Source organism: Orycteropus afer, unplaced genomic scaffold (assembly GCF_000298275.1).
Source record: "Orycteropus afer afer isolate SDZICR_OR568_19922 unplaced genomic scaffold, OryAfe1.0 scaffold00064, whole genome shotgun sequence".
Taxonomy (NCBI): domain Eukaryota; kingdom Metazoa; phylum Chordata; class Mammalia; order Tubulidentata; family Orycteropodidae; genus Orycteropus; species Orycteropus afer.
Genome location: NW_006921651.1, coordinates 4,209,353 through 4,228,268, shown reverse-complemented (window position 1 = coordinate 4,228,268; position 18,916 = coordinate 4,209,353). Strand labels below are relative to the sequence as shown.

Below are 18,916 nucleotides of genomic sequence, written 5' to 3'. Positions count from 1 at the left end.
GGGGGCAGTTGGTTCTGAGGTAGAGCTGTCGACCTTCCACCGCTTTTGTAGTAAAGTGTGGGGGAGGGGGAGGGCGAGAAAGTGGCGCCCCCATGGGGTGAAAGTTCATTTCCAGCCTGAGGTATTAGTATTAGAAGTAGAAGGTGCAATTACCCGCTCTGCCCCAACAGCCCGTGTGAAGGCTCGACCCTGCTGTGGGGAGGCTGGTCGGGAAACAGCTCTGAAGAGTGAAACAGGAAACTGCAAAGAATTCAGAGGTCAGCTGCTAGTTGAGAAAAGGACAACGCCCGGCATTTGCATAGGGTAGTATGCTTTTCAGAAGCTCTGGTGACGTAGTGCCTAAGGCATTTGACTGCTAACCTGAAGGCTGGCGGTTCGATCCTACCAGTCGCTCTGCGGACAGAAGCCTAGGCAATCTACTTCTCTAAAGATTTACCGCCTCGGACACCCAAAGTGGGTCGCTGTGAGTCAGGAATGGACTCAATGGCAATGAGTTTGGTTCGGTTTTGTATACTTTCCCGTTTCATTCCTTTATTTGATAGCCCTTGAGGACAGGCAGGAAATGAAATGTTGGAATGTAGGCACTTAGCTAGTTGGTGCTAACAGTCAGACCTGACTCCGGCCTCCTAACTCCAAATCATGTGCTTATTGGACGTTTTTTTCCTCCTTCTGCACTAATTGCTTCTCACAGTCTTTGGTCCTTCTGAAGGGAATAAGAGACCCCGCACTCCAGGGCCTCTCTGGCATTTTTCATTTCCTTCCCCAGACGCATCAGTCCTCCCACAGCCATAGGCTGGTTCAGAAATCAGGGAGAAGTTGCTATTATCTTCCTTTTCCAGTTCCTTTGTCTCCAGGACCTGATGGGGTGAAGTGGGGAGAGTTCTCACACCGTGCCAGGGTCCTCCTGATTCTGTCACCAGCCCACCCCCGGTGGTCCTCCTCTCCTTCACTGCCCTCAGGACTGGGCATATGGTAAAAGCTTAATAAATGGTACTTTCTGTTGTTCCCAATATTCCCCTTTGTACACCAGTTGTCTTGTCTTTACATGTGTTCCTCTTTTGGGGGGCACATCAAGGCTCTCCAGGAAGGGCGCTAGAGGGGGCCCAGGTTGCCTGCCTCTTTCTGATGATCACAGCCAAGCAGAGCAGAGGTGGGGCACATGGGATCTGTGGATGATCATTCACCTGTGGCTGCAGCTGCCTCTTCATAGGGCTGAGGATATGGCCTTTTAGGGGCAATCCAATCCAGTTGAGCACTGACTGTATGGTGATGAATCTGGTGGGGGAAGGGACAGACAAATTAAAAAACAAAACAACTTACTGCCATTGAGTGGGATCCTACTTGTCGTGACCCCTCCTTGGGTTTCTGAGGCGGTATCACTATAGAAGTAGATTGCCCAATCTTCCTTCTGAGGAGTGGCTGGTGGGTTTGAACCACCAGCCTTCTGGTTAGCAGGCAAATGCCTTAGACACTACGCCACCAGAGCTCCTATCTATAACATGGGGATGGAAAATAATAATAGAGTTGTGAGGATTCATGATGGATGTAAAAGCCAGGCATACCCTATGTGGCTGAGAAAGAAAATAGTTACATCTAGGGTGCTTTAAGGAGCTCTGGTAGCGTAGTGGCTAAGGCAGTTGACTGGTAACCAGAAGGCTGGCAGTTTCAAACCCACCAGCCACTCCTCGGAAGGAAGGTTGGGCAGTCTACTTCCATAGTGACACTGCCTCGGAAACCCAAGGAGGGGTTGCTATGAGTCAGGCCTGACTCGATGGGAAATAACAACAACAGCGTGCTTTAGGGGGAAGGAATAGCATGAACAGAGATGTGGAGGTGACATTTAAAAATTTTTGAACGGCAGATGAGAGGGCTAAGAAATTTCAGGCAGTGAGAGGCATCAATTTTGGTTCTGAAAATTTAATCATGGATTTGGTGGTCAGGAGACATTAACTGAAGTAAAGATAATGAAACCAAGCTTCAGAGGCATGAAAAAAAAAATACTAGCTACTGTTTAGTGAGGATTTTCTATGTGTTAGGCACTATGGTGAGTGCTTTTTATACATTTTGCCTTTCAGCCCCACAGCTACACTAAGGTTGGCATTTCGTTTCCACTTTGCAGGGGAGGAGACTGAGATTCAGGAAGAGGGAGTGACTGACTAAAGATCATACCAAAGGGGATAGGTTGAGGAAGGGGGTGCGGGTAAGCTCTGGGGACCACCAGGTAGGCTCTCGTGCAAAGTGCCGAGGGGTAGGTGGAGTTGGTTGCAGGTTACAGGATAGCTCACCAGGTTATGCAACTGGGCTGGTGTGGGCTGCAGCTGTCTTCCCTGGGAGAGGCTGAATGGTTTGTTCTGTGCTGGGGTGGGTTGGGGGTGGGGAGGGCTAGTGAGGGAAGACTGTTTCCTGATGGAAGGGAGGAATGCGGAAGAGAAACCTCTAGAGGGATTGTCTCCCCTCTCCCTTCTCTAGGGCAGCGGTTCATCTGGACAGGTGTGTTGCCCCGAGCTCACGTTTGTGGTGGGAGTTGTGTCTGGCGTTTGTAGACTTTGCAGGTTGTATCGCCCCTTGCAGGCCCCTCTTCTGACCATCCCTGCTGTGCCGCTTCTGTTTCCTCAAAGTCCGTTACCTGGGGAAGGGGGCTGGTTCCCAGGGTATTCTCTTGCTCCTAACCTGATCCAAGTGATCCCAGGAAAAAGCCAATTTCGGAGGGGTTTCCTGTGCCAGGCCCTGCTCTGGGCTTCTTGGACATCAGTCCTCCCTGCACCCCTATGAAGATAGACCTTATAACCCCTATTTCACAGGTGAAAAAACCAAGGACGTGCAGCTGGGATTTGAACCCAGGCCTTCTGATGCAACAGTCATACCCTTTCCATCTCACCGCCCTTTGAGGTTTTCTTCTACCTTTGACCCCATGCAGGGAGCCAGCTAGTGGGGGTTGGGAGCTTTCCTGCAGGGTTTGCTTTCTCTAACTCCCGAGGAAGGCCACAGGACAGCTGGTACTGGTTGGAGAGGTTTTGGAATTGAGGCTGGGGGAGTTCTGAAAGGGCCTGGCAGAAACAAGAGAAGATGACCTGGGTTAAGGATAATAAAGGAGGTATGCATTGTGATTTCCAGCCTCAAAACATCTTTAGATGTTGCCTCATTTAATCCCCACTTCATCCCTGTGTGGTGGGTATTGGGGCCGTCTCCCTTCTATGGAAGGTCTGAGAGATTCAATAATAATGATAAGGCATTTGACTGCTAACCAGAAGGCTGGCGATTCAAACCCACCAGCCACTCCTCAGAAGGAAGGTTGGGCAACCTACTTCTGTAGTGATACCACCTCAGAAAGCCAAGGAGGGGTCATTGTGAGTCGGATCCGATTCGATGGCAGTGAGTTTTAGTGATGATTTACTGAGTGCTTTTCGCCTTTACTGGCCGAAGTGCTTTGGAATATTTTCTCATTGAGTGCTAACAGCTATCTCATGAAGTAGACAGGGTTAGTGGCCTCATATTACAAATTAAAAAACTGAGTCCAAGAGAGGTTAAGTAAACTGCCTCAGGTCACACAGCTAGTAATGTGTGAGTCAGGATTTTTGAAACCTCCAGTTGTGTCTTCTTTCCACTATGGTGTTTAGAAAAGCAATGTTGAGGAAACTTCTAGGATGGTTGATATGTTCATTATCTCAGTTGTGATTGTTTCACAGGTGCATAAATACGTGGAAGCTTATCTGACTGTATACTTTGAATATGTGCAGTTTAGTGTATATCAGTTACACTTCAGTAAATCTATGGGGGAAAAACAAGAAGAAAAACATTTCCTACTGAACATTCCTTCAGGGATTCATAGGCCACAAAGAGGCCACTTGGCCATCCTCCTGCCTGGGAAGATTCTTGCAGACTGAGGGGCCTGGTTTCAGGTGGTTTGGGCCAGCTTCTCCTTGCAGCCTGCCGCCCACTAGGCATAGACTGGCACAAGATTGGCACAGAGTGAGTGCATGTGAAGCTCTGAGTGAATTGCCACTGAGATCCCAGTGAGAGAACTTCCTTAGGGTCCTGTCAGAGCTGCCTCCTCTGCCAGTCAGTCACTCCCACAGCAAGAGAGGCCAAGCACAGTGCATTCTCTCTCTGAGGGGGACAGAAGGTGAAGACACAGGCCCTGCCTTGAAAGACCCACAGTCAGGTTGGGGTGGCGACAGGCAGGAGCGATAGCTGTGCAGGCAGAGCTAGTCGTGTACCCAGGCAGAAGGGATCAGTCTGAGGAGTCAGGGGTGGTTTCCTGGACGTGGTTGGTAGCTCCTGAAAGATGAGTGAGATTGAAATGAGGAGGTGGGAAGGTGCTTCTGGAATCAGCAAAAACAAAGGTTTGGCCAGAGAAGAGGGTGGATTGAGGACCTGGAGGAGGCCAGGCTACGCCTTCTGGAACAAGGAGGCCCTTGGAGGCTGGGAGAGGAGGATGGTAAGGCCTTAGTATGCTGGGTAGTGGGAGCCATGGTGGATCATGGGACAAGGACTATGCTGTGGGGTCCCTGCTGCTGCTGTTGGACTGGGGCTGAAGGCAGCTGACCAGGGCCTGCCCCTGATAAGAAACAAGCTTTGGCTCTGTGTGTGCTCATACATGTGCATGTGGGTTTGGGATGGGAGCCCCAGGGATCTCTGAAGATCAGCCCTGGATGGTACCCAGTCTTCTAGGGCTGCTGTAACAAAGTATCACAAAGTGGGTGGCTTGAAACAGCAGAAGCCTATTCTTCCACAATTTTGGAGGCTGAAAGTGAACTCGAGGTCTCTGCAAGGCCATGTTCCTCTGAAGGTCCTAGAGAAGATCCTTTCTGCTTCTCGCTTCTGATGGTTGCCAGCAATCCTTGGCATTCCTTGGCTCAGAGTTGTAGCACCCCAGTTTTTGCCACCTTCTTCATGCCTCTCTGTGTGTCCATCTCTGTGTCCAAATTTCCTTCTTCCTATTAGGACACCAGTTATTTATTAGGGCCCACCCGCATCCAGCATGACCTCACCTTAACTTGGTTACATCGGCAAAGACCTGATTTCCAAATAAGGTCACATTCACAGCTACTGGGGTCAAGATGTGCACATACCTTTTTGAGGGACTAATGTCAACCCACAACAGGGTATCTGAGGGAAGGAAGGCCTGCCCCATAGCTCCCCTCTAGGGATCAGACAAGCACCCATGAGGATTTTTTTTTCTGAAGAAAGCACAACTTTCAGTTTTAAAACAAGTGAGAGACAGTGTGTTCATGGACCATCACCTGGGAGTCTGTTAGAAATCCCCTGACCGACTGAGTCAGAACCTGTATTTGAACAAGGTCCCCAGGTGGCCCGTAAACACATTGCAGTTTGAGAAGTAGTCCTCTGATAATCTGCCTTTTATTTCCTTCCCCACCCGTGGTTAGTCTAGACTACTGGTTTTACGTACAGGTTGGCCTGGTTGGGAGCTAGGCACCCACACTGTCCTTTGTTCTCCTCCTTTCACGCCTCGTGTTCTCACGTTTCTTGCCCCGTGTGGTGGTAGTGCCCGTGTGGAGGCCCTGGCCCAGCCTATCTGGAGAATAGCGAGTGAGCTGAGCGAGTCCCTTTGTTGCACTCTTGGGCTGCCTCCAGCTTTTTGCTGTATATAAACGTTGCTGCCATGGCCATATCTGCACGTCTTTGGGGTTAGTTCTTTAAGGTGGAATTTGGGGATCAAAGAATATAAGCAGTTGTGGACTCTTACACATTTTGCCGGATCAGGGAGCAGACAGACATTCCGTTGAATTTCCCCTTTCTCCCCAGTGGCATGTAGGACCCTCCCTATTTGGCAGATCTAGTAGCAGAACAGGCTTCGGGGCCAGAGAGGCCTGGGCTGAAATCTAACAATACAGGTACACCTCGGAGATACTGCAGGCTTGGTTCCAGACCACGTCAATAAAGCAAATATCACAGTAAAGCAAGTCACATGAATTTTTTTGTTTCCCAGTGCATGTAAAAATTGTTTACACTATAGTGTAGTCTATTACGGAGCCGTACTGGTGCAGTGGTTAAGCACTTGGCTGCTAACCAAAAGTTCAGTGGTTCAAATCCACTGGCTACTCAACAGGAGAAAGATGTGGCAGTCTGCTTCTGTAAAGATGACAGCCTTGGAAACCCTAGGAGCAGTTCTACTCTGTCCTACAGGGTCGCTGTGAGCTGGAATCGATTTGAAGGCAACAGATTTTTTGGTTGTGTTCTATGAAGTGTGCAGTAGCATTGTGAAAAAGTTTGAAATACTGTGAGAATTACTGAAATGTGACATGGAGACATGAAGTGAGCACGTGCTGTTAGAAAAATGGTACTGATAGACTTGTTCAACACAGCGTTGCCGCCCACCTTCAATTTGTAAAACATGCAGTATCTGTGAAGTGTAGTGCAGTGCAGTGAAACACAACAAAATGAAGTATGCCTATGCTTTCTTTTTTGCTGTGTGACATTGGGCAAGTCACCTAACATCTCTGAGCTTAGAGTTACGCATATAAAATCATAACAGTGCTACAAACTTTGTACGAATTTTGTAAAAATAGGAGTGACACCACTCACACCCATGTCTTGAGCATTTAGTGTGAGTCACTCATTTAATCCTTAGGGCTCCTCTGCAGAGTAGGCATGATCGTCCTCTTTTACTGTGGACAGAAGAGGGAACTGAGGCTGGGTGGTGTAGCTTGCCAACATTATACTGTAAGGACATTGTGCTCAATCCCAGGGTTGTCACGTTGAGAATGGAAGGCCTTATAGTGCAGATGGAACAAGATATGATCATCAGCCCTTGGCTGGTGGCCTGGCTCAGCAGTTGCTGGGTCCCTGTCTTCTCTTCCCATGGCTTCAGCGGTTTTGCCGGGTTACTCCCCCAGTGGCTCAGCAATACTTCATTGATGAGTCCCTGACTTTGTGTACAGACTCTCTCTCAGGGGAAGGGAGTTCTTAAATAACTCGTGTGAGGGGCAGAACGGGCTCTGATCCTGCTGCTAACTGGCTCCTTCTTCCCCAGGCAGGAGGATGGCGAGACTCCCTGTGGCCATGAGGCCTCCTCAGTGCTGCTGAGGCTGAGGCTGGGGCTGGCGGCCATGGGGCTGGCCTGGCCCCAGGCCTGGTTGGTGGGCCTGCCTACAGCTGTGGTCTATGGCTCCCTGGCCCTCTTCATCTCCATCCTGCACAATGTATTCCTGCTGTACTATGTCGAAACCTTTGTGTCAGTGTACAGGATCAACAAGGCAGCCTTCTGGGTCGGAGAGGTAGGGCCAGTGCTGGACGGCCAGCCTGGGTGGGGTCCTAGAGGGTGCACAGGGCACTGGGCAGATCACAGGTGCTGGGTCCTGCCCCGTCAGGGGCGTAGGGTGGATTGAGGTTGTCCTAGAGACTCAGTAGGAAAGCCAGAGATGGAGCCCTGGGTGATTCCGCAGTGGGGGTTAGACCAGCTATGAACGTGGCACTGCTCTATATAGTCCCATAAACCCACTGCCATCGAGTCGATTCCAACCCCAACCATAGTGACCCTCACAGGATTTCCAAAGCTGTAAATCTTTATGGAACCAGATTGCCTCATCTTTCTCCTGTGCACTCCATAGGCTGGTGGGTTTGAACTGCCGACCTTTTGGTTAGCAGCCAAATGCCTTTCCCATGGCACCACCAGAGCTCCTATGTAGTCACAGATAGGGTGTAAAATATTATATACACAGGTACTAATTTATCAGCTGGGCCCTGCATGGGTTGGTTAGTGGGGGCAGTGGCTGGTAGAGTGGGTTTTAGTGTGGAGGGACTGACAGAGCAAAGGTTTGTGGGCAGAAAGGCGGGGGCCGTCTTTGAGGGGTGGCGAGGAGCCTGAGGAGCAGTCTGCCTGGAGCCCACCTGCCCCCCTCCTCTGCCCGCAGACGGTGTTTCTCATCTGGAACAGCCTCAATGACCCCCTCTTCGGCTGGCTCAGTGATCGCCAGTTCCTCAGCTCCCAGCCCCGGTTTGTGCCTGGGGACGGCTTATTGTGCTGTCCTACCACACCCCCTCCAATCAGCTAGAGGACCCCTGCCCATGTTGGGTAGGGGGAGAAAGGGGTACCATTTTCAGCTGCCCATTCCCCATCCCCTCTTGAGGCCCAAGGGTAGTCTCCAAGTTGGAGAAATGGCCTTGACTAAGCCTTGTCCTGCTCACCTAGGGGAAGATTCACCCCAGCTTGGCTTGTCTGGTGCCTCCAGACTGAGCTCTGTACCCCAAGCACCCTCTGCTGCTGCTGGCAGCTACCCCAGCCCTGCTTCAATGCCATCACTGCCTCACCCTTGAGAAGTGGGTACCCACCACCCTTCGGCTGTCTGCACTGGCAGGCTGCAGGCGGGAGATGGGGACAGAGGAGGGGTGCACCCACTGGGAAGTGTGCTGCCTGGGTTGGAGGCTAGGGTCTCGGGTTATACCACCCTGGTACGAGTCCCACATCTGGGCCTCCATCCCTCCTCTGGGACTTGGAAGTGGAGAGCTGGAGCCTGCCAAGGCTGAAGAGCGTCTCCCAACAGCCCTCCTTTCCCTGGCAGGTTGGGCGCTGGGCTCTCCTCGAGGGCCGTGGTGCTGGCCCGGGTGCGGGCACTGGGCTGGCACGGGCCACTGCTGGCGCTGTCATTCCTGGCATTCTGGGTGCCCTGGGCCCCAGCTGGCCTACAGTTCTTGCTGTGCCTGTGCCTCTACGACGGCTTCCTGACCCTTGTGGACCTGCACCATCATGCCTTGCTGGCTGACCTGGCCCTCTCAGCCCACGACCGCACTCACCTCAACTTCTACTGCTCCCTCTTCAGTGCCGTGGGCTCCCTCTCTGTCTTTGCCTCCTACGCCTTCTGGAACAAGGAGGACTTCTCCTCCTTCCGTGCCTTCTGTGTGGCACTGGCCGCTGGCTCCGGGCTGGGCTTTGTGGGGGCCACGCGGCTGCTAAGGAGGCGAGTTGAGGCGGCCAGCAGGGAGCCAGGTTGCCCAGCCCTGGCTGTGGATGGCGGGTGAGTGGCCGGCCTTGGTTCTGCAGGTTCCCGTCAGCGCTCTTCTGAGTTTGACTTCTGCACTGGGTCCCCTGGCTGATGGGTGGTTGCCCTAGAGTGGGGGAGTGGCTCTGACTCAGCCCCAGGAAGCTCTCAACTCCCCTCTGCCCCATAGCCTGTGTGGAGAGGAACTCCTTGTGGGCAGCGAGGAAGCAGGCAGCATCACCTTGGGTCAGTACCTCCGGCAGCTGGCACGCCACCGGAACTTCCTGTGGTTCGTGGGCATGGATTTGGTGCAGGTATGGGGAGCCGCCCTTCTCCCTGGATGGCTGGGGTATGCCTCAGTCAGGGGGCAGGTTCTTCAAGAGCTGGCCAATCAGTTCTGGGTCTTGTGTTAGGGACTGCGAAGGGACTCAGTGACAGGATCACAGGAAGGGCCATTGGGAGACCTAGATTCTAGCACCATCTGAGCTCCTAACTGCCTGTGTGGTTTGAGGCAGGTCTCAGCCTCTCCGGACAGCCTTGTCCTCACCTGCAAATTGAGGGGAAGAGAGTCATGCCTTGTTGGGGCAATCTTTTTAACAAAACTGTGACAATTGTTTTAAAAAACTGAAGTGCCGTACCTAAAATGCATGATGTATTTAAGCTACCGAAATTTAGAAAGTTTGTTTTTATGTCACTACGTTATTTTATTAAATTAAAAAGAAAAAACTTAGTTGCTTTCATTACTATTTGATCATTCCTGCTAACTTTTAGCAAAGATAGATTAAAAAGTTGGGGTTTTGCTTTAGGTTTGGTTCTGGCATGTTCCATGTTTAGGGCCATGGGGATAAAGACCCGCTCTCCCTCTGACCGCCTTTGGCTTTCGGCGCTGGCTCCGGTCTCCCCTGCCGGCCCCTGCAGCCCCCTCACTGCCCCTGTTGGGTTGCAGGTCTTTCACTGCCACTTCAACAGCAACTTCTTCCCCCTCTTCCTGGAGCACCTGTTGTCAGACCACATCTCCCTGTCCACGGGCTCTTTCCTGTTGGGTGAGTGGGTGCATTGGACAGGCTAGAAGAAAAGACTTGTACCCCAGTGCCCTTAGCCCAGCTGCAGGCATGGCCATCTCATCAGTGGAGGCCCCGGGTGTCAGAGGGCAGGGATGACTGCTGCGGAGGTTGAACCTTCAGCGCCCAGCTCTGTTTTCCGGAAGGACGGAGTGGGAGCCCATTGTGGGAGTGCAGGGGGGACTGGCCTCTTGGTGATGGTGCCACCCAGAGGCGATGAGGTGCAGTACCGGTTATCGGCAAGGGTTATTGTCTGATAGGTGTGGGTGTGTCCAGACTGCTCATTCCCTGTGTGGGCTTGGGCATGTCATTTAATCTTCTTTAGCCTCCAGTTCTCATCTGTAAAGTAGGGATAATAGTACTTACCTTAAAAAGGGTTGTGAGGATTCTGTAAAAGGATGATTGGTAAGCTCAGCACAGAGGCTGGCTCGTCCTTAGTTTCCAATACATGCACACTGTGATTCTGATCGTTAAAAACGTTGATAAGCTGTGCAGTGCCCCCTGACAAGCTTGGGCCCCTTCTCCCCAGGCATCTCTTACGTGGCGCCACATCTCAACAATCTCTACTTCCTGCCCCTGTGCCGGCGCTGGGGAGTCTACGCCGTGGTGCGGGGGCTCTTCCTGCTCAAGCTGGGCCTTAGCCTCCTCATGCTGTTGGCTGGCCCTGACCGTCCCGGCCTGCTCTGCTTCTTCATCGCCAGGTATGGCCCGCCCTCTCTGACCCCCCGCACATCGGTCCCCCACCCCCTCACTCTTGCCCCTCTCTCTTCACCGGCAGTAACCGTGTCTTCACTGAGGGCACCTGTAAGCTGCTCACCTTGGTGGTCACCGACCTGGTGGACGAGGACTTGGTGCTGAACCACCGCAAGCAGGCAGCCTCAGCGCTGCTCTTTGGCATGGTTGCCCTGGTGACCAAACCAGGCCAGACCTTTGCCCCATTGCTGGGTACCTGGCTGCTCTGCTTCTACACAGGTGAGGGCCTGGGGGCACAGTTTACCTGGAGTACCAGCTGACAAGCCTGAACTCTAGGTCCAGTGAGGGAGAGAGAATGGCAAGTCCGGCAGAGCCTGGGCCTCCCAGGACTAACCCGCCCTCCTCTGCTTATGGGTAGAGGAAACTGGATCTCACAGTCTTCCATTCTTTCCACGCACTCATTCCTTCCACCAGTATGTTTTGAATACCTTTTCTATGCCGGATGCTGCTCTAGGTGCTAGGACATAATAGTGAGTAAGACAGACAAGGTCGTTGCTATCATGGAGCTTATAATATCTAGTTGGGGAAGAAGGGAGGACTTGTGATAAATAGCCAAACAAACAAATGTTGGGTAGTATTAAGTGCCCTGAGGAAAAAATACAGAGATGTGAGACTGTATGACTGAGTGTGGTCAGGGAGGCCTCTGGGGGAAGTGATGCTCAAGATGGGAACTGAGTAGCAAAGAGCTGGTCTCGAAAAGATCTCAGGAAACCTCAGACGGTAGAAGCAGCAAGTGCAAAGGCCCAAGGAATCGTGAGTGGTCAGGACGTGAGTCTGGAGAAGTGAAAAGAGTTTTGCAGACCAAGGCGGGGTTAGATTTTATTATTGGCAAAGGACACTATTGGGAGAGTTCTAAGCAAGGGCATGACAGTCCAGTTTATGTTTTTTTTCCCCCCATATATAATTTTTCTTGCTGTTGAGAATATATGCAGCAAAACACCCCAATTCAACAGTTTCTACATGTATAGTTCAGTGACTTTGATTTTATTCTTCGAATTGTGCAACCATTCTTACCCTCCTTTTCTAAGTTTTTCCTCCTTCATTAACATAAATTCATTGCCCCTTAAGGTTCATATCTGGAGCTCTGGTAGCATAGTACCTAAGGCATTTGACTGCTAACCAGAAGGTTGGTGGTTCAAGCCCACCAGCCACTCCTTGGAAGGAAGACTGGGCAATCTACTTCCACAAAGATTTACCGCCTCGGAAACCCAAAGGGTGTCCGCTCTGAGTCAGGATCGACTCGATGGCAGTGAGTTTGGTTTCTTTTTTAAGGTTCCTATCTAATCGTTTGAGTTGCTATTGTCATTTTGATCCCATGTAGGTAGTTCTTAAAAGATCAGGATGCTTAAGGCAGACCTTTTTTACTCGTTGAGCTAAACTGTGGTTTTAAGATGACTCCAGGGGATATTTTTGGTTTAAGGTTGAAAGATTATCTCAGGGCAATGATTTCTGGGGTTCATCCACCCTCCATGGCTCCAGGAGTCTGGTTTAAGTTTTGTCGCTCACTCTGGCTGCTGTGTGGAAATGGATTGTGTGGAGGCCAGAGCTGGAACGGCAGAGGGGGGTGGATAGATCATCACCAGGCTGTGGCAGAAGTGCTGGGTGCTGGGGCCAGGGTGCTGGGTGCTGGGGCCAGGCTGGTGGCAGAGGAGCTGGAAGGAAATGAGTGGGTTGGGATGTTTTGGAGTTGGAGGGAGGAGGAGGATTGGATGTTGTGGGATGCTGAAGGAAATCGAGGATGACTTGGAAGTTTTTGGCCTAGGTTGTTGGGTAGATGGAAGTGCTGTTCACTGAGGGTGGGAGAGGAGCCAGCTTAGAGGAGGAAATCAAGAGTTGTGGTTTAGACACGTACGTGCAACGTTGGAATGTCCCACTGCAGACTTGGGAGTGGAGCTGGGCTGATCATGTACCTCTGTGCTCTCTCATCCTAGGCCATGATGTCTTCCAGCAGGCCCCACTAGCCCCTGTGGGGAGTGCCCGGCCCTGGCCAGAGCCCCCAGCCCCACCCCCGGCACAGGCCCCGACGCTTCGTCAGGGCTGCTTCTACCTGCTGGTGCTGGTGCCCATCACCTGTGCTCTGCTGCAGCTGTTTACCTGGTCTCGGTTCACACTGCATGGGAGACGCTTGCACACGGTCAAAGCCCAGCGCCAGAACCTGTCACAGGCTCAAAGCCTGGATGTTAAGACAGTGTGAGAAGTGGGGCGGGGCCACCTGAGGAAGACACTGCCCGCAGCCCTGGGCAGCACCCTCTTTTGCCAGCCTTCTGTCCCGTTCCTCCACCTTCCTCAGGTGCAGCCAGGAGGACAGATGGCAGACTGGGGACTCCTGGGGCTGAGCCAGGAGTGTCACTGGGGTCTAAGTTTCCAATTGGCTGGCTGACCCAGCTTGGGAAGTGCTGGGTGTATGTGCTCAGGGACCTGTTTCCCCCTTAGGGGGCAGGAGAAAAGAAGAGGACCAAGAAGGGGTGGGGCTGCCCTGGAGTGCTCATGGGCTTACTGTGGGGTATGGCGCCTGTCCCAGTGTCTGGCTGATGCTGGTTGCCCATGGGCTCAGGAACCACTTTTGATACTACAATTGCTTGCTCTCAGTCAGGAGAAGCTGACTGCAGTTCCTCCCTCTGCTCTCCAGTGGTTTCTGAGGTTTCTTAGCTGTACCTGAAGTAGCACATCCCTTCTGCTGCTACAGGGTTCCCCCACCCCTACCCCACCTCTGAAGAGGTTCATTTCATACAGATTGAATAAAGGCAGTCATTTGTATCTCTCTGTGCTGTATGCGTGTGTGTGGTCGGATGAGGGCGGCATTGGGGCACAGGGCTCCTCAGTAGAAAAAGCACTGAGAGCTTTTTCCCAAATAGAACAGGTGGCTGTCAGCGTCACTGACTGGGGTACCAGGGAGAACACGTGGACTGGTGGCTACATGGGGACTGGGGAGCAGAATGCCTTTCAGGCCTGGAGGCAGCAGCCCCAGAGCATTTCCCATGTGCCATTGCTGGACACCGTAGCTAAGGACGAGGAGCTTCTAGGCAGAGGTTCTCAACCTTAGAATCACCTGGGGAGCTTTGAAAAATATTCATGTTTTGAGTTCTGTTCCCAAAGATTCTGGTTTACTGGATCTGGGGTGTTGCCTAGGCACTGGGATTTTTAAGAGCTCTGTGGGCGATTTTCCAGTGCAGCCGAGATTGAAAACCACTGCTCCAGGCCAGCGTTTTGAAGCCTCAGATTAGAGACATGTGAAAAAGCCCCACTGCCATCAAGTCTATTGCATCGCCTAGCCACCTAACAGGACAGAACAGAACTGCCCCACAGGGTGTCCAAAACTGTAAATCTTTACAGAAGCAGACTGCCTCCGCTCTACCATGGAGTGGTTTGAACTGCCAACCTTTTGGTTAGCCGAATGCTTTAACCATTGCACCACCAGAGGTACCTTAGAGACATTGGGGGCTGAATACTCCTTTGTGGTTGGTATTTTTCAGTAGCAGTATCCCTGGCCTCTACTCAGCTGTCAGTAGTCCCAACTCCAACCCCAGGTGTGACAACCAAGTATCTCCAGCTGCTGCCAAATGTGTCCTGTGGGGCAAAATTGACTCCTACTGAGAACCACTGCTGTAGGCCAGTGTTTTTTTTGAGGGTTTGCTTAGTGGCAAAGGATGTAGGCTCTAGGACTACACAGCCTGGGTTCAAATCCTATCTTACTAATAAAGAGCAGAGCCTTGGAAAATTGCTTGTAGTATCTACATCATCTTGGGTTACTGGATTAAATGGGTGTTTGTTTTTTTTTTTTAAAAAAAAACCCCACCACCAAACTCACTGCCATCGGGTCATATCCGACCCATCAGCCACCCCTCCTTCGGTTTCCAAGGCAGTATCACTGCGAAGTAGATTGCCCAGTCTTCCTCCCAAGGAGCAGCTGGTGGGTTTGAACCACCAGTCTTCTGGTTAGTGGTCAAATGCCTTAGGCACTATGTCACCAGAGCTCCAGCTATTACTGGGTTATTGGATTAAACAGGTCAGTGTTGGTAAACTGCTCAGCAATTACTTTTCCCAAATGTGGATTTAAAAGGAAGAACTGATTAATCAGAATATCCAAGAGTGAATCCTAGAAACTGCATTTTAATAAGGTCCTGAGATTCTTATACACTTGGGAGTTTTGAGAACCTCTGACTTGCGAGATGTCAAGAGCTGCTCCCTTCACTGTGGGTAGTCTCACCCATGGTGGTGGGATCCTCATTCATGAACCTGGGCTTTGGCATGAATACCAACCGGCAACCACCTGACAGGCTCCAACTTGGAAGGTCTGGCCCTCTGGCTGGTACAACAATGCCCTCTAGAGGCCACACTGGCCACTCAGGGCCTCAGCTTCAGGGACTGCAGCTCCTCCTGCTTGTCACCACCCCAGCATGGACTACAAACAGAGGTTCAGCTGACGCATCTGTTGAACGACTTTATTTAAGTATATTGGGCCCCACCAGGCAACGTGGTTTGTGCGAGGCTGTGCGAGGGACAGGCTCGGGCTAAGAGAAGGGAGGTGAGCTGGTTAAGCACACTGCTGTCTGCGGGTCGCCACATCACTTTCACACACACCTGCTGCTGCGTTCCACATCTGGCAGGAGCCTTTGGTCATAGGATGGTGTGGGGGAGAATACTGCCTGGAATTTGGAATTGGGTGGGTTTTGGTGTCACAGCTGGGGGTGCCAGTGAAGGCATGCTAGCCCCAGCCTTGCACCATCTGGGCTGAAAGGCCTTTGGACCACTGCTAGGGAGGGCAGCCTAGGTACCTGGCACTGCTGGACCAGAGAGAAGCCTAAGTCCTGGCACTCTGGTCTGGTACCCTCCTTCCCAAAAAAGGTCCAAAGTCGAGAATGGCACAAGATCAGCCTAGAGGGGCCTTTCTGCCTCTATTAGCCAGCCCCCTTCGCCAACTAGAGTGGAAAAGGCAACTTGGTTAACGCTGTTCCAATCGCAGCTCCGGTCCTAAGGGGTGTTACCCCTCCTTTACTAAAGGGGCTTCTGCCAAGGAAAGTGGTTCTACTTCCTGTTTCAGAAAATGTGACCAGCAGTCAGTCTGTTGATTTCAGGACAGTGAACAAGTGGAAAAGGAGGAACAAGAGAGGCTGTGGGAGTGCCTTTGAGGGTAGCCTCCATCCCACACCAGCCCTGAGGCTTATGGGTACTGTCAGTTCACCATTAGCAGGGAGTGGTGGGGCCCTGGATGCTACGCTAACTTAGGTGCTGTAAACATTAGTGTGAACAGGGTGACTGGTGGGCAGGAGGTGATGAGCTCCATTCTTTCCAGTCCCCTTACTGAACAAATACTTTAATAAATAAAACTGAAGATGGCATCAAGACAAGGGTGGATGAAAAGCAAGTAACAGTAGCCGACAGGTTCCTTAAACTCTCCCGAGACCCCTTGCATGGGGGATGGGAGTGAGCATCAACTCTGCAGCCCATCAGAAGTAGCACTGCTCCTGCCCTCCTCAAAGCCCCAGTGTGGCCCTGGTCCCCAGGTGACCTGGAGGGCATCCTGCCGCCTTCCTGGCCCCGGAATCTCTAGAACAGCTCTCGGAGTGTTTTCCCAGCTTCCCAAACCAAAATTGCACCAAAATCAGACAGAACTCAACCCTGGCCACAGCTCTCAGTCCATGATCTAGAGGCATGAGAGCTGAATGATGAACAGGGGAGGCAGCAGCTGCCTGGGACGGGCCACCCTGGGAGGTGGGGGGAGGGGTTAGCCTGGCCTGGGACAGGCAGCTGCGAGGTCTGGGAACAGGTTGGGTTTACCTCCCTCCATGTCTCCCTCCAGTAGTAAACACAGTCCCACACAGCCAGCCAAAGGCCCCGCTGACAGGAGTGGGTCCCTCTGCCAGTGCTCTTCCCTGTCAGGGCCAGTTAGTGGTCAACCCCAGGCCTCAGGCCGTCGCCATCGTGGGTAGTTCATTGTCCTTTCTGGGCCCTGGGTCCCTGGGCCACACGGCCTCGCATATGCGCACACACTCGTACCCACGCACCCACACACACACTTGCAGACACAGGCAGTTTCTCGCAAACACTCCGACTCAAGAAAGCGAGTTTTAAAGTGGAGTTAACTTCAGAGAGAGGTGAAGCTGATGTCCCGACATTAGAACGTTTTCCTGTGGATGGACCGGGCACCGTCTTCCTCGTATTCCTTCTTGGAGACCCACATCTTCTTAAAGGTGTCCAGGGAGGCAAGGATAGAGCCCCTGAAATGGAGAGAATCCAAAGAAACGGTGTAAGATAGAGTGGGTATTCCTGGAGCCAGCTAGTCCCCATGGGGCCAAACCAGATCAGACTCTTCTGCGAGAAAGGGACGGGTGGGGAGGGGTAAGCGATACCTTCGCTTCCTGTTCCGCTCATTTTCCAAAGAGCTACTCACCCGATCCACGTGGAATACAGTCTCTCCTGAGGTGCAGATATCTGCAGGCGTGGGTGGGAGGAGGAGTCTGAGGCTTGCACTCCCTCCCCACTTGCCCCTCCAATGCATGTCTGTATTCCCCATCCCGCTCCGAGGCAGTGGCTATACTTCCCACAAGAGTTCCTGCTGGACCCTGTGGCCTCTTTTGGGGGTAGTGTAGCCAGCCTGACATTCATGTGGGGAACCAGGTTTCCAGGAGCTCTGAGTGCTGACAGTTCCCAGTGAAGCTGGGGCTACTTGGGGGCAAGATTCTGTCCTGCTAGGGTGCAGGGGATGGACACACACTCCAGGGCAGAAACCTCACTGCTTCATTTAGTTTCCCTCCTTTCTTTGGCTGGCCAACTCCCCTGCTCCCTTTGGCAGTCACTAGGAGGCTAGACTGTGTTACAGGAACAGCAAAGGTCAATTCCCTGTCATTTTTGCAGTTTCTTGGAAGACCACGTGTGGGGTGTTCAGCCTAGTACCCAGCCCCATCTGGGTACTAGAAATGCCCTCCTTTCAAGTGAAGAGGGAGAATGAGGATGGGTCCTCCCCTCTGGCAGGCCTAGGCCTCAGAGCCAGCATGTGGGCTGAGCAGCTATTCCCAGGAGCCACACCACCAGGCGCTCCGGACCCTTGGAGGCCTCGTTTTCCCCAGCCCAGCCCCCACCATGCTCCTACCCTGATCTTCACGTCTTTTGGAGCCAGTTTCTTCACTTCACTCAGTAGCCTGTCACCAAAACCTGCATGAGCAGGGAAAGAGAATGTCAAGTCAGTTCTCTGAGTGGCCCCAGTAGGGTCTGGAAGTTTGCTGGAAAATGGCTCTCGAGCAAAGCCCAACCTTTGAACAGCGTGGAGCCTCCCGAGAGGACTATGTTGGAGAAGAGTGTGCGCCGCAGGTCCATGTCCGACTTCTGGATGGCAAACACCAGGACCTCGTGGATGCCCTCACTCTCCTCGCCTATCAGGTCCGGCCTGAAGAGCAGCTCAGGTGCCCGGAATCGGGAAGGACCTATCTGCAGAGCAGAGGACCAGCTTCAGAGGCCCCACTCTGGGGGCCTGGGGAGGGAAAAAGGATGCTCTGCCTGCCTCTTAGTAACAGAAGGCTATGAAGGCCAGGTTCAGGAAAACCCTCTATGTCAAGGGCCTTGAGGAACAAAGCAGATATGGGGCCTCTGAGGAAACATTTCATCCTAGCTCTGGCATTTTCCAGCTAAGAGACCTTTGGCATTAATAGGTGGTTCATTCATTCATGGGGATTTCTTCTTATCACAAGAATTTCAGGAAGAGGCAGCTCAGTCTGGAGGCCACCCTATGAAGTACCCAGGAGAGCGCACTAGCCATCCTACTTCCTGATCCCATCCCAACCTAGGGAAGTACCTCTGGGGCTTCTTCTCCTCCGTAGGGAGGGAGCAGAGTCCCTGCTGCCTCACTCTGCAGGAGACAGTGCTGCTTAAGAGCTACACTGCTCCTGCCAGAGGGTTTAAAAGGTTTGGTCTACAAACTATGGTACGTACACACAATGGAATACTATGCAACACTAAAGAATAATGTAGAATCTGCAAAGCACCACATAACGTGGATGAACTTGGAGGACATTATGCTAAGTGAAGTTAATTCAACCACAGAAGAATAAAGTATTAGTCAATTATTGTAAAAAGTCGAGGAAAGGTTTATACATGGAAGGAAACTTTCTTTGTTGGTTACCAGAGGTGGGAGGGGAGGGAATGCTGCAAAAATAATAAATAAATAAA

The 18,916-nt window shown here is 52.1% G+C and overlaps 2 protein-coding genes across 2 annotated transcripts in view; one reads left to right on the top strand and one right to left on the bottom strand.

Moving 5' to 3' along the window:
• The first annotated feature begins 7,070 nt into the window (after positions 1–7,070).
• MFSD13A (major facilitator superfamily domain containing 13A) lies at positions 7,071–12,947 on the top strand. Its single transcript, XM_007939898.2, has 8 exons — positions 7,071–7,238; positions 7,875–7,957; positions 8,523–8,975; positions 9,130–9,253; positions 9,886–9,982; positions 10,530–10,701; positions 10,779–10,972; positions 12,685–12,947. Exons 1-8 carry the CDS (start codon positions 7,071–7,073, stop codon positions 12,945–12,947), a joined length of 1,554 nt encoding a protein of 517 aa, XP_007938089.1.
• Positions 12,948–16,868: 3,921 nt separating this feature from the next.
• Positions 16,869–18,916, bottom strand: part of ACTR1A (actin related protein 1A) — a 17,518-nt gene continuing 15,470 nt past the window's right edge. Inside the window, exons 8-11 of the mRNA XM_007939894.2 lie at positions 18,004–18,178; positions 17,844–17,905; positions 17,145–17,185; positions 16,869–16,971 (exon numbers count right to left, since the gene is read on the bottom strand). Coding sequence (XP_007938085.1) covers positions 16,869–16,971; positions 17,145–17,185; positions 17,844–17,905; positions 18,004–18,178 — 381 coding nt within the window. The remainder of the gene's footprint in view (positions 16,972–17,144; positions 17,186–17,843; positions 17,906–18,003; positions 18,179–18,916) is intronic.

Excerpts from the sequence above, each read along its gene's own strand:
- MFSD13A (XM_007939898.2), top strand. The coding sequence starts at position 7,071 with ATGGGGCTGGCCTGGCCCCAGGCCTGGTTGGTGGGCCTGCCTACAGCT. Across the intron at positions 7,239-7,874 it reads CAGCCTTCTGGGTCGGAGAG|ACGGTGTTTCTCATCTGGAA; the intron begins GTAGGGCCAGTG and ends CTCTGCCCGCAG. Across the intron at positions 7,958-8,522 it reads TTCCTCAGCTCCCAGCCCCG|GTTGGGCGCTGGGCTCTCCT; the intron begins GTTTGTGCCTGG and ends TTTCCCTGGCAG.